Genomic DNA, 13,350 nt, shown 5'->3' on the forward strand with positions numbered 1-13,350 from the left:
CATTTATCTCCAGCATATTGAATTTTTAAAAGAAAAAATAATCCTGGTTTGAATGTACTTCACCGATTATGGAGAAGAAAAGAAAAAATATTGAGGAGCATGCATTCTTTATATAGACCAACCTATCAAATTGTCTCGTCCTTGCTTGAGCTTAAAAAATGCAAGGTACAAATTTAGTCTTCCAAAATAAGGAAGACGTTGTTCAGTTAAAAGCAAAATATCATCCGAAGGCATGAATTATGCATACACTTAATACACAAACATACAAAATATAATAGAAAAAAAAAAAGATTATACAATTTGACACGGCATGAAATGCATTTCTCAAGGGAAAAGATCAAGAACATTGGATACATTTTCTTGGAAGCATTTTTATAGGACAAAAAAGTTACACGTGAATATGTTTATTAGAAAAGACCAGAAAAAAATTAAATACAAAGGCACGAAAAGAAAAATCATAAAAGATCTTTAAAATCTTTACTTATTGAACAGCATAAGTTGCCCTTAGATAGTCCACAATATCTGCACTCTCAAACATCTGCACCCCAGTATTTGGATCTTCTAGATAGGGTACCTACCAACCATAGTTGAAAAACTGACACCATCATTCTTCTATTGAAGACTATGAAGTACAGAAAGAAAAAGAGAAGGGCACTGGAAAGTAAATCGAGCCATGTGTTCTAAGGCTGAGACACTTCCTTCTTCCGATAACAAGGTAAATTCAGGTATTTTATACCCCTAGGAAAAGGGGGGTCAATGGCCTCCTCCGTCCCTCGGGACCATAGTTGAAAAACTGACACCATCATCTTCTATTGAAGACTATGAAATACAGAAAGAAAAAGAAAAGGGCATAAAATCATCAGACATATCTACTCTGACACACAAAGAATATACCTGGAAAGTTCCAGCTTTCTCACACAGAATCTGCCTTTTTGGGCTACCTCGAGCACAACTGCAACACAAAATATTTGAACAAAGCCTCCTTAGTGAATGAATATACAATTGTTAGCTGGAAGCTACCAAAAAAATAAATTAAATTAAATTGAATAAAGATACTAATTTCTTTTTCTAGATTTTCTGAAGGGAATTTTCAGATTCAAGAACACCTTTAGAAACAATTGCAAGAATTTTTTTTGTTTCAAACCACAGTACCTAATGTCAGCTTCATTATATAGCCAGGTAAAAGAACAAAGATAAAAACATATGCATAAATAAATCAACAGATACGTGCAACAACAAACAAAAACATGGTATTATAAGGAGCCTAAGCAATAGATAAGACCATGACTATACCTGCGAAGTATGTGTGGCAACTCTAACTCTACTAATACCTCACGTACTAGCTTGCAGAAAGGGGATCCCTGAAAGAGATTATAAACCATCTCATAACAAAATTCAGAATTAAACATGATAGCTACACAATTCAACCACCCAAAGAGGTCTCACAATTGAACAATGAAAATGGAACATTGTTTAATATTCCACTAACCTCATATGCCCAAACCTCAAGTGGTTCAGGTGGAATTTTTGAAGGAGTGTAAGAAGTCCCCTGCATAAAACAACAGAATAAATGGAACTAGTGATCAACAGAAATATAGACAATAACACTACATATTTAGGCCTAATGATGGAGGCTTAATTAAAATTTCAGTATACTCTATACGAACTCCACATACATAGAGGTCTTCTTCCAAAAATTTTGAAAGATATAGAATTCAGTAAGAAGATAAAACCATCTTTACCCTTGCTATACGACCAATCATAGCAAAACCTTCAGTCAAAGTCTGCAAAATAGCAAATCATAATGCAACATATGATATATTCTCAAAAACATTCTTTTTTCAGATTCATGAGTATCAATGACAAAAAACAAAGGTCAAATGCTTACGGTTAATAGACCAAGTGATAGCATAAAAGGGACATTTCCATCACCTAAACAAAAAAGATTGATGGAGTAGAAATATAAGGAGCACAATTAGGAGAGAACAATGCAAACAAACTTAGGAGAGACCAAAAGTGAAAGCAAGCGTTTAGATGTATCTTTAAAAAAGAACCGTCATTAAAATCAAAGGAAAATATTATCAAGTAACACTTGTCTCTAACAAACCAAAGGAAAAAAAAAAAACAATTATTCTGACCAGAAATGAAAGTGGTTCCCTTCAGCTTTAGTCACTTTCTAGATCAAAAAAATTTACAGTGTATGACAATAAAAAAATTATGCTCTATGTCCCTCTTGAATAAATACATTAATGGGTACAAAATAAAAAAGAATAAAAGAAAGCAATAGAAAGCAAATTCTGTGACAAAACAAACCATATTTCCCAGTCAAATATTTAATTATGTCATCTGATTCGTACATCGCAACTCCAGTGTTTGGATCAACCTGCAGTCAGAAACAAGAACTTGAAACTGAGCTCCAAAGACCCTCATTCATGAAAAGAAGGTGTGCCACTATAATAGATGAGAATTATAAAGCTAAGAAGTAACAACCGAGCAATACTCAAAGTTACAATTGACGTGGACTGGCAAGTAAGAAAACACTTAAAATGGCCCTACTACTCGACAAAATAAGTATACAATTCCAGAAGTCCATAATTCTGTCAAGAAATCAAGCATGCAGCACCTCATCTTGAAATAGGGCACATCAAGTCCTCATGCTGAAGACGCATTCCAACAGGGCCATACTTCAGTTATCCCTATACCGTGTCCTTATAACTTTTCCTGCTCACTGGTTTCTGCACCCTGCTCATCTTTCATATCATGTCACACAAACGTGTTTCAGCCACACAAGTTGAGCACTTGCATAACTAACCATAACTTCTGCTGATTGGATTCAAGTATAAAGCCAATATACATTCAAACTTCCTAGAAGGTCCAGTCTCTGGTGTGCAACTGTGCATAACCACTGGCAGATTCACACAAATAAACAAAATAAAAACAATAAAGCAACTAAACAAACTAATCCCACAAGAGTCGAAAACCCTTTTAGACCCTTTGAAATTTCATGGCTAACATGCAGTAACCAGCTCAGACAGTACAGGCAGAGCTGCAACATGATTAGCCAAAACAGGAAAAGCAATAGCTCCACATAGGAAGTTGAATAAAAAATAAGTAGAGTGTGCAACATTAAATCCGAAAGAAATCAGGACTATTCCTTCTTATAATCAAAATGCTTCTAGTCTTAGTGCCATTTCATTCTAGAACAAGCAATCATCAGCAACACAAATAAAACAAGAAGATACCTTGTAAGTTTTTTATGACAATAGTTTTATAAGATAATAGTTTTAATTCGACTCAGTCCACGACAATTAATATTGTTTCATATGTTCAACTTAAAAAAGCTTTGAGCACCAATATAAGGGTATAAGTAGGGGTGTAAGTGAGTCAACCTTGCTCGCGAGCTACTCAGATTCGAATTGTTCCCTAACTCAATTCGACTCGATTCTACTCGAGTTCGAGTTGAGTTTGAGCTACTCGAGTACTTTAATGAGTCAAGTTTCAAGCCTAATCAAACTTTTTAATTTTATTATTTTTATATTATATATGTAATATAATATATATTTTATAAATATACTTAATATTATATGTACAATATATATTTTTATATGTATTTAATATTAGTTTATAATCAAGTAGAGCTTAATTGATTTGACCTCAAGTTTTATGAATTTGTAGCTAAGTCAAGTTCAAGTTTAACAATTTTGAAATCGATCAAGTTCAAGTCTAGTTTCGAGCTTAACATTTTTTTAGTCGAGCCAGGTTCAAGAATTTTACTGTGGTGACTCGGTTCGACTTAAATACACCCCTAGCTGTAAGAATGGATTTCGATCATGGATTATATGAAATATAGAGTCATTTTATGTATAACAACAGATAATGTTTTCAAGGTCAAAATATTCACTCTTTATTAGTACTAGTAGCAGTTTGAGTGAATGTTAGAACAGGGAAAGGAAGATGTGAGATATTTTTTATACCATATATGGGAACTGCTGTTTTCCACCAAGCTGAGCAACCTTAGGACGGAAATTTGGACCATTTCTTGGGCAAGGATAAAACAGAACATCAAGATCCAATACTGCCACAATTTCCCTCACCTATAAATAATATACACATCAGTATGCATCATAAAGAATTCATAACATGAATCGTAAATAATATACCACCAATAAGGTCAACAGACCACAAAGACATTTGAAGGACCCAAGGTCCATGAGCCTCAGACACAAAATTGTGCATACACCTAACTAATAGTGAGTATGATAAGGAGAGAGCAGGGAAAACGTGAGCAAAAAAAAAATCCTTGTTTGGTAGGCGGAGAACCAAGGAAAGAAACCAATGTCAATGAGCCTTCTCTTCCTCTTGAAACCAATCCATCCAAAAGTAGGAGGTATATGGGCAAAAATTGCAGATTAATTTGAGTGACAATCATTTTTTACCCTTCAGTTTTTCTTTGCTTCATATAACAACGAGAGGGAAAGAAAAAGCCCGTGTTCTTTTCTTCCCTTTTTCTCCCCTTGCAACTTTTCCTTTTCCTTTGTTATTCTTCCTGTTACCACACAGTGTAAGACTCCTGGCCAGGGCATCCCTGGGTCACAAGGCTCCCCACTTTGCAAGGGTAGGATGTGGGTTATCACAATGTATGCAACCTTACCCTACTTATATGTAAAAAGGTTGTTTCCTTGGATTTGAACCCATGACCAACTGGTCACAAAGGAGCAACCTTACTCCAAGGCTCGCCCTCTAAGACTCCTGGCCAGTAGAACCAAAATGGTCTACCCATCAGATGTATCACAGCTACATCAGTATGACATATGACTAACACCAATTTCCAAGAGATGGAATTGGATGAAAAAAATTATCCTACTCATTTTAGACATGCCAGCTAATACAGATCATATCATAAACCATGCACAAAAAATAACATAGAGACTTAATTTAGATTTATATTACCTTCCGACAAAATGGACAGCTGATGTTTCCAATTGATCCATGAAAACCCATATTTGGAGAGAGGAGAGATACAAAAATTCAGTCTTTATTCAATACAATGCCAAACAAAACAAAACAAAACCAAACAAAAAACAAAAGCAAGGAAGAAAAAATTGGAAAAAAACAAAAATTGCGGCTCAAGGAAAGTAAAGTCCACAACAAGGCCTTTATTTTGGTTGGTGAAATCCACAATCATTAATAATCAATACCTATTAATGCCAACAAATCCAGAAAATAAATAAATAAACAAGGAAACCTACCTTTCAAACTCATATATCTCAATTGGCATCTCTGGTCGAGGTCCTAGTTTTGAACTTTCTTTCAATTTGTAACCTATATTAAAATACAGTACAACAAATAGATTCTTAAGAAATATAAGCCAGATATTGCAATATACATCAGTTAGAATGCCATTTTGGAAATGAATCATTGAGTAAACCATGAATACAAGGATAAATGCCCGTGCTGTATACACACTAACAATGGCTTGTATGCATACAATTCTAGAAGAAGCATTTCCAAAACCTGTTTAAAGCGAATCCTGCTGCAATAATATTTCTTATTTTTTCTATCAAAAAAAGAAATTCTAAAGCCACTCAAGTTACTGAAATAATCCTACAGTTAATATGATTATTGGAACTAAGTACTTTGAAAAATTCATGGACATATTTGGGACATGCTACAGAAGAATTGGAACCTAACAAATGATTGTGAGGTATACCTTCCCTTATCCCTTTAATTGACAATTACAAATGGCTTTAAAGGTGCATATGAAGGAAAACTTGGGAAAACAAAAAACAAAAAAACAATTAAAGAAGAAAGGCAACAAGCTTGAATAAATAGACTTCTGTCATTGCCACTTCTGATAAATATAAGCATAGGTAACGCCAGGAGACAGTTAGATTGCGTATAATATGAGAATTGCATGCAGCTTATTGACCTCTACTCCTGCCTTTGACTAGAAAAGAAGACGATTTTTTTACTCATGGCTGGAAAAGAATGCTGGTGATAGGATTGAGATGTCCAAAGAGCTGTAAAGACAAAGAATTTGATATAAAACATGGCAAAGTTGTGGAAATATGGAGAGCTTTGAAAAGTATAAAGAGGCAAAAAAAGTCATTGGTGAAGCTAAACATAGAGCCTATGACAATTTATATGCTAGACTAGACACAAAAAAAGGGGAAGGAGACATATATAAACTAGCTAGAGCTGGAGAAAGAAAGTGCAAAGATCAAGTTAACGTCAAATGTATAAATACGAGAATGATAATGTTTTGGTAAAAGAAGAAGACATAAAAAGGAGACAGTGAAGGTACTTTAATAAGCTGTTTAATGAAAAACACATTGAAAGCTTAAACCTAGATGTGACAAATGAGGAAAAGACTAAAAATTTGAGATTTATTCGCAAAATTAGAGTTAGTAAAGTTAAGATAGCTTTAAAAATTATGGAAAGTGGGAAATCTATAGGTCCGGTAACATCCCAATTGCAGTCTGGAAATGTTTTGGTGAAAAAGGAAGTATATGGTTAACTAACTTCTCAACACTATCATAAAAACCAAGAAAATGCTAGAGGAATAGAGGAGCACGTTACTACCTATAGAAAAAAACAAAGGTGATAGTTAAAAGTGTAAGTATGGTAGAATTAAACTCATGAAGCATACAATGAAACTGTGGGAAAGGGTAATTGAACAAAGAATAAGGATAGAAACAAGGGCCTTGGAAAATCAATTTGGTTTTATGCCTGAGAGATTGACAACAAAAGCTATTTTATCTTCTAAAAATATTAATGGAGAAATTCAAGAAAAAGAAGAGGGACTTGCATATGGTGTTTATTGAGTTAGAGAAAGTATATGATAAAGTACCTAGGGAAGTTTTATGGTGGGTTTAAGAAAAGGAGGGAGTATGCAGTAGAAATACTAATATCATTAAGGAAATGTATAAAAGAATAACAACTAACATTAGGAATATAGAAGGAGAGTCTAGGGAATTTCCAATCACAATAGGTGTACATCAAGGGTCTACTTTGAGCCCCTATTTGTTTGCTTTAATGATCAACGATCTCATGAGGAATATCCTGAATAAAATCCCATGGTATATGTTGTTTGTAAATGATACTATTTTGATTGATGAAAGGAGGAGTGGGTTATGATCTAAGTTAAAACTATGGAGAACAGTTTTAGAGTCTAGGGGTCTTAAATAAGTTGAAATAAGACAATATATGAAATGTAATTTCAGCCAGTTATGGAGGAATATGGAAAATAAGATTAAACTTGATAATCAAGAAATCAACAGCACTACTAGATTCTGATAACTTGGATCTATTTTGCAAGCAAAAGGAGAAATTGAAGAGAATGTAGTACATAGAGTTAAAGCAAGTTGAGTGACATGGAGGAGTGCTTTGCGTATGCTGTGTGTAGAATACCATTAAGATTAAAAAATAAAATTCCATAGGACGGCTATAAGACCCCTCATTCTATATGGATCAAAATGTTGGGCAGCAAAGAAACAACATATCCAAGAAGTAAAAGTCGTCAAAATGCGAAAGCTAAGGCGGATGAATGGTATAACATTAAAGGATAAACTAAAGAATGAACAAATTTGCAATAAATTAGGCAAAGCACCAGTAAAAGATAAGATAAGGGAGGGGTGGGTTAGATGGTTTGAGCATTCAAAATGCAAGCCAAATAGTGCACTAGTGAAGAGGAGCAAGGTAGTTATTGTGAATAGTACTAGAAGAGGTAAGGGTACACCTAAAATAACTTGGGATGAGGTAGTGCCAAAGGATTTAACATCTCTGAAGTTAGTTGAGGAAAATACCTTCAATCATATGAATTGGTAGAAAAAAAAAAAAAGAAAGGATTCATATAGACATAGCGGAACTAAAGGCTGGTTGTTGTTGTTGGCTGGGCAAGAACGATGGAGTCACCAACAATAAGAGATGGACGGCACAAATGAAAAGAGCAGACATGTGTTGGCAATAAGGCTAAAAAAAAGATATTTAAATATTTAAACTTTAAATTGCATTTGCAACTTTTTTAGCTGGAAAATAACCAGCCTTTTCTCAATTTTAGGTGAGCAACAAGATGATCTGCATGTTGTTAATCAGTAATTTATAAGAGTCAAATTCTTGTTGAAAGCCTAAAATTTTGATGCCTAACTAATTGAAATGATCATTTCTCGCAGAACCAATCTTCCCTTTGGAAAACTCACCAACTATTTACATGTAGCCAGAGTCCACAGATACCAGATATTATAACCATTCAAAACCACAAACTAGAAAAACTATGATTCAAACTGTTAGCATATATGATTTCAAGGGGGATGCCAAATCCAAATGTATGCAACATTGCAACTTGAAGGTTGAATAAACCACTGGCATCAGGACATATTTTTCCTCCATTAAATTGTTTATACAATCCCACCAGCCATTCAAGAAATCACGGCAGAGATAACTTCATATAAATATGACATTGAAGAAATGAGAAAAAAATTCAACACTACCAGCAAGTTCTAGAGCATACTGGCCAGATGGAATCTCATTCTTTGGCACCAAAGATGCAGAATACCTGTCACATAACAATGCAAGTTCATGAAAATTCAGAAACCCATCAAGCGTGCACACATATTAAAGTTGAAATACACGTACACCTCCTCTCTCTCCCTCCCCAAATTTCCTAACCAACTAGAACAAAGATAAAGTCAAAGAAAAAATCAAGCCATTGCCAGAGGTGCAACAGTTAGACATAAATAATGATCAACCTAGGCTCCTTCTAGTTTTGGGATAGAGTATTTTTTTTTTCTTTGGGCTTGGGGTATTTTTTTATTTTTTTTTTTGGATGGGTTTGCAAAGGGATTGGGGGTAGCTCTTTTGCAATTGTGGGTTTCTAGACGTTGGAAGAAATCAGCTCTCTTGCATTTGTATTACTCTTCCTTTCTTAGTTATTATATATTTTTTATCCAACTAAATAATCAATAATCAAAAGTTTCTTAGGAGTTTGTCCTAGGTCGTGCAAAATGGTTAGAAAATGATTCATATACCAAGCCCCACCGGAGGTAAGGCTTTTTCCCTTCTTTTTTTTTTTTTCCAACAGAAGGCTTAGTTATTGGTATAGTACCCAATTGTTCATGCAAGCAGCAATAACTTATCTTTAGATTTTGAAAACAGCCCACTAAATTTGTCTTAAAGTAAAATCAGTTTGCTGCAGGAGATCCAACAGGTAGAATTATAAATAATTACCAAAAGTTCATGCAAGCAGCACTTATGTAGTTGATGTTTAGACTATCAGGATATTTCATTGAATTCTTGGTGCATTACATGTGAATAAGCCCAAAAAGATTTTTTTCAGAAAAACAAAGAATTTTACTTGAAAGGGGAAAAGGGGAAAAAGTACAAAAAAATAAAAAATAAAAAAAGGAAAATAAATAGTGCATAAGCCATCCTCCAAACAAGTGAATTAAACAACAAATGAAAACAAAAGAAAAGAGCTAGAATACAGCCCCAATAAAGCAAAGCAATCCAATCTCTCTGCAAATATTTTAGACAAACTTTTCTTAAAAAGCAATTTGCCAAACACTACAGCAGCACAAGAAAAACCACTCTTCTCCAAACTAATGATGACACGTAACAACAACCATGTCATCATTCGGTTTGGAGCACTGTGTATCAACGCCCAATTCCTAGAGATCATCTTGTAAGTTGGGAGACTGCATGTGGCTCTAAAAGGGAGGGAGGCTTGGGTCTTGGTAATTTGGTGTCCAAAAACATTTCTTTGGTGGGTAAATGGTTACGGCGCTTTCCTTCTTGTTAGAATGCCACTTTTCCTAAAAGCTTAAACTGTGAGGTTGTGAACCAACAATATATATCAAGATTTAACACTCCCTTGCATGTGCAGCAAGGCAGCATGTGGAGAGATAAACACATGGTAGACAACACCCAGCACAGGGAATACAATATTTTTTTTAAACATCACACAATAAACACAAGCACAAGACCCAAGACCTCCTAGTAACCAGCTCTAATACTATGTTAGAATGCCAATTCACCTAAAAGCTTAAGCGGTTAGGCTGTGGGCCAACAATGTATATCAAGCTTAATACTTTTTAACCTAATTCTCTTTGGCATAAGCCATAAGGTAATTCGAAGTAAATTTGGTCTATTAGAAAGTGGGTTGGATGCTAAATTGGGGGTTAACATTACTTATTCGAGCCCTTGGAATTTCATGTCTTAGATTTATGAATCCTTACAAAAGTTCAGTATATGGTGGGTACGAATTCATTTTTTGGAAGACCACTGCGTGGGGAAGATGCCTATAGCTGTTACTTTTCCTATCTTTGCTTTTCTTCTTGCGCAAGGGGATTGTTTTTCTTCGAACTTCCATTTTGGAAGAAACTTCTTATAAGAGAGAGATTAATGAGTTGGCTTATTTAATCAGTTTGCTCAACTCTTTTCATGTTCATTTGGGGAGTGATAAAAGAGTTTAGATACTTCTAGGGATTTCTCTTGTAATTATTTTTTCTCCTATTTGACCCATGACTCTAATGCGGATCCCTTTTCTTTGCACTCTTTGATATGGAAAAAGCTAAAGCTCCCTAGAAATAAAAGCTTTTATTTGGACTAGGATACTTGAAAGGATCAATACCAGTGATTTGATTCAAAAGAGAAGGCCTACTAAGGCCCTATAGCTAATGTCTGTGTCCTTTGTTTGAGTGGAGAGACTTGCTCACACTTGTTTCTTCGCACTTCGCAGCCCTTTCACTTTGGCTGTTTGGAATAAATTATTTGGTATAGTGAAAACTAGGTTCCCCCCTCCTATTTGAAGGCCTTTTGTACTATCACTTTTAGGGGTTTCAACAAGGGAAAGGATAGGAAAGCCTTCTTGCAATGCACTGTTATGCCTATTATTTGGTGCATCTGGTTGGAGAGGAATGCTAGAATTTTCTAAGGCATGGCTACTGCTAAACACTTGCTTCGGAGTAGAAGCAGGTGTCAACTAATGGCTTTTTTCATCATGTTTCTTTGGAAGATCAGCAGCAGGATTCATTGGCTCTGCTTCATTGAGATGGATTTTCGTTTATGCTGTGCTTACTTTATAACCAGATGCTTTTGATGTAAAGGGAGGATTTATGTTCTTTGTTTTTCTCACTTTTTCTTTCAAGTGTACATTCTTCTCCTTTCTAATAAATATTTTGTTTATAAAAAAGGAGAGGGGGGGGGGGGGGGGAGGGCGAACACCCAATTCCAGCATTCCTATCTAACAAAAAACACCAAAAGGGTAGCAAGATAGTGTGCATGGCCACAAAGCTCTCCTCTCCTTCCCCTCCCAAAACCTATAAAGTTAACAGCTCCGAAGGCATCCAAAGATGATAACCAATTCTCACCTAGAACTCCAAACAAGTTACTTGCGTTGATGTAAGTTACTCTTTAGAAAACCATTGATAATAAGTCAAAACCATCTTGAGATCAAGAGCATTTGATGAGATATGACACATTGCTCGTATGAAAAGATGTCTCTGTTTGAGTGCACACGCATGTGATTGTCTTTAATTAATATATAACAAAACAAACCAGTTTTGTTTCCAATCTTAAGATATTTCAGTTCATTTCAGTTTCCTATTTCAAAACGTTAAGTAGGTTGCAGATTGTTTGGCCGATTGTCAAAAATAGAACTTCTACAAAACCATAACCAAGCATATCAAATACCAAGTAAAACTCATACCAATTGAAATCATCCTCTCCACTGTCCATATTCCCTAATATTTCCTAAACCCCTAGTAAAAACCCTCAAGCTAGAAAATCCGTAAAAATATGAAAGCAAATATATGAGAGAGAGAGAGAGAGAGAGAGAGAGAGAGAGAGAGAGAGAGAGAGAGAGAGAGAGTAATTCAGAAGAACTCCACACCCGGACGCAAAAACTCCCGTCCCAAAGCGGAATAACAAAGCGAGAGAAGCCCCCAAGATGTCAAAAGTCCGGTCAGGCCTCACCGCAAACCGCTTCGGCTGCGGCGGCTTGAAATTAGGCGGCGGAGAAAATGCCGGAGGCGGCGATGAAACCCCAGATTCCTGCTCTTCTTTTTTGGTGCTAGGTGAAGTGGAAGCAGAAGGCTTTTCTGAGAAATCAACAGATGCTACAATGGAAACTCTATTGCGTGGTGCTCGACGATGCCAGGGTGATCGGGAAAGTACGGGTGCAGAGAAGTTCAGAACTCCGGCCATCGTTTTCCAACCCAGTACCAGTGAAGAGGCTTGAGGTGTGGTGGAAGCTGTGGGTTGGGGGCTTGCAGAAGAAAAGTGGACAGCGAACTGAGCTCTGAAAATGCTAGCGCCAAACCAGCAACTTCTACATGCAAGAAATAGAGCGGCTCTCTACACTCTCTTCCAATGCTAGGAAGAGACACTGCGCCATTAGGGCCATAGCATTTTTAAAGATAATTATTTCAAAAAAAATTATTTAAAAATTTAAAAAAATTAAATATGAATTAGAGTTCGAAATATTTTGCCATTGTCAATTTTTTTAATAAAATATGTCATGGAGAAAATGTATAAAAAGACTCTCACGCAATTGTTCCTATCGTTCTTTCTTTTTAATAGACAATAAAAAAGTGAAACCAAAAAGGGATAAACTAGTCTGAATTCAAACAAACTTGAAGAAAAAGTATATATTTATCTATGAAACAAGTTGGCGAATGGAACAAATTTTTTCTTTATTAAAATTACATAATCTTATAATGTAATATTTGTAGAAAAGGATTTTGAAAAAAAAAAAACGGGGGGGATGTTTCTAGATTTTGCAAATAATATTATATAAAATATAATTATAGAATATTGAAACTACCAACGATTTTTCTTTAGTCACGTGGAAATGACTGTGTTGCTTTTTAGGGTTAAAGAGTGTACATAAAATAATTTGGATTTTTAATTTCTAAATAAATATGTGACCTTTTTTGTTTCACATGCTTATTTGTTAAAATAGAATCAACTAGCTTAGGATGGTAGACAACTTAGATAAAGATAGTGGATTCAAGAATATAGTGGATTGGTGAAGAAAAAATTTTGCTTTTATCAATATAACATTAGTATGTTGTATAGTTTCAATTTATAGCTTCAATTTTGACATCTAACTGATAACATTTTTTATTTTTTAAGAAAATAAGAAACGTGTCTAAGTCCTAAAAAATAACATAATAAAATGTAATTACAAAGTGAAGTTATGAAAAATATCTCTTTGGTCACATGAAAACTTATACTACTCTTAATGTTGACATATTGGGTAATTATACCAATAGATTAAATTTGCGATTTGAACCTTTGGATAGTCACATGACCTTCTTCTCAAGTCTAGTAACTCACACCTAATAGAACGTG

At 34.9% G+C, this 13,350-nt stretch overlaps 1 protein-coding gene across 1 annotated transcript; it reads right to left on the minus strand.

The window, feature by feature from the left end:
* Positions 1-320: 320 nt before the first annotated feature.
* Positions 321-12,382, minus strand: LOC131152951 (uncharacterized). The gene is made up of 12 exons (XM_058104924.1): positions 11,888-12,382; positions 8,490-8,554; positions 5,250-5,322; positions 4,951-4,969; positions 3,975-4,094; positions 2,314-2,383; positions 1,889-1,932; positions 1,743-1,784; positions 1,490-1,549; positions 1,294-1,361; positions 895-952; positions 321-574 (listed from the first exon to the last, which is right to left on the minus strand). Exons 1-12 carry the CDS (start codon positions 12,199-12,201, stop codon positions 482-484), a joined length of 1,026 nt encoding a protein of 341 aa, XP_057960907.1. The 5' UTR covers positions 12,202-12,382; the 3' UTR covers positions 321-481.
* Between the last annotated feature and the right edge of the window lie 968 nt (positions 12,383-13,350).

This window comes from Malania oleifera, chromosome 1, assembly GCF_029873635.1.
Source record: "Malania oleifera isolate guangnan ecotype guangnan chromosome 1, ASM2987363v1, whole genome shotgun sequence".
NCBI lineage: Eukaryota > Viridiplantae > Streptophyta > Magnoliopsida > Santalales > Ximeniaceae > Malania > Malania oleifera.

Excerpts from the sequence above, each read along its gene's own strand:
- LOC131152951 (XM_058104924.1), bottom strand. The coding sequence starts at position 12,201 with ATGGCCGGAGTTCTGAACTTCTCTGCACCCGTACTTTCCCGATCACCC. Across the intron at positions 5,323-8,489 it reads GTATGCTCTAGAACTTGCTG|GTTACAAATTGAAAGAAAGT; the intron begins GTAGTGTTGAAT and ends ATTTTAATATAG. Across the intron at positions 1,362-1,489 it reads TTGAGGTTTGGGCATATGAG|GGATCCCCTTTCTGCAAGCT; the intron begins GTTAGTGGAATA and ends AATCTCTTTCAG.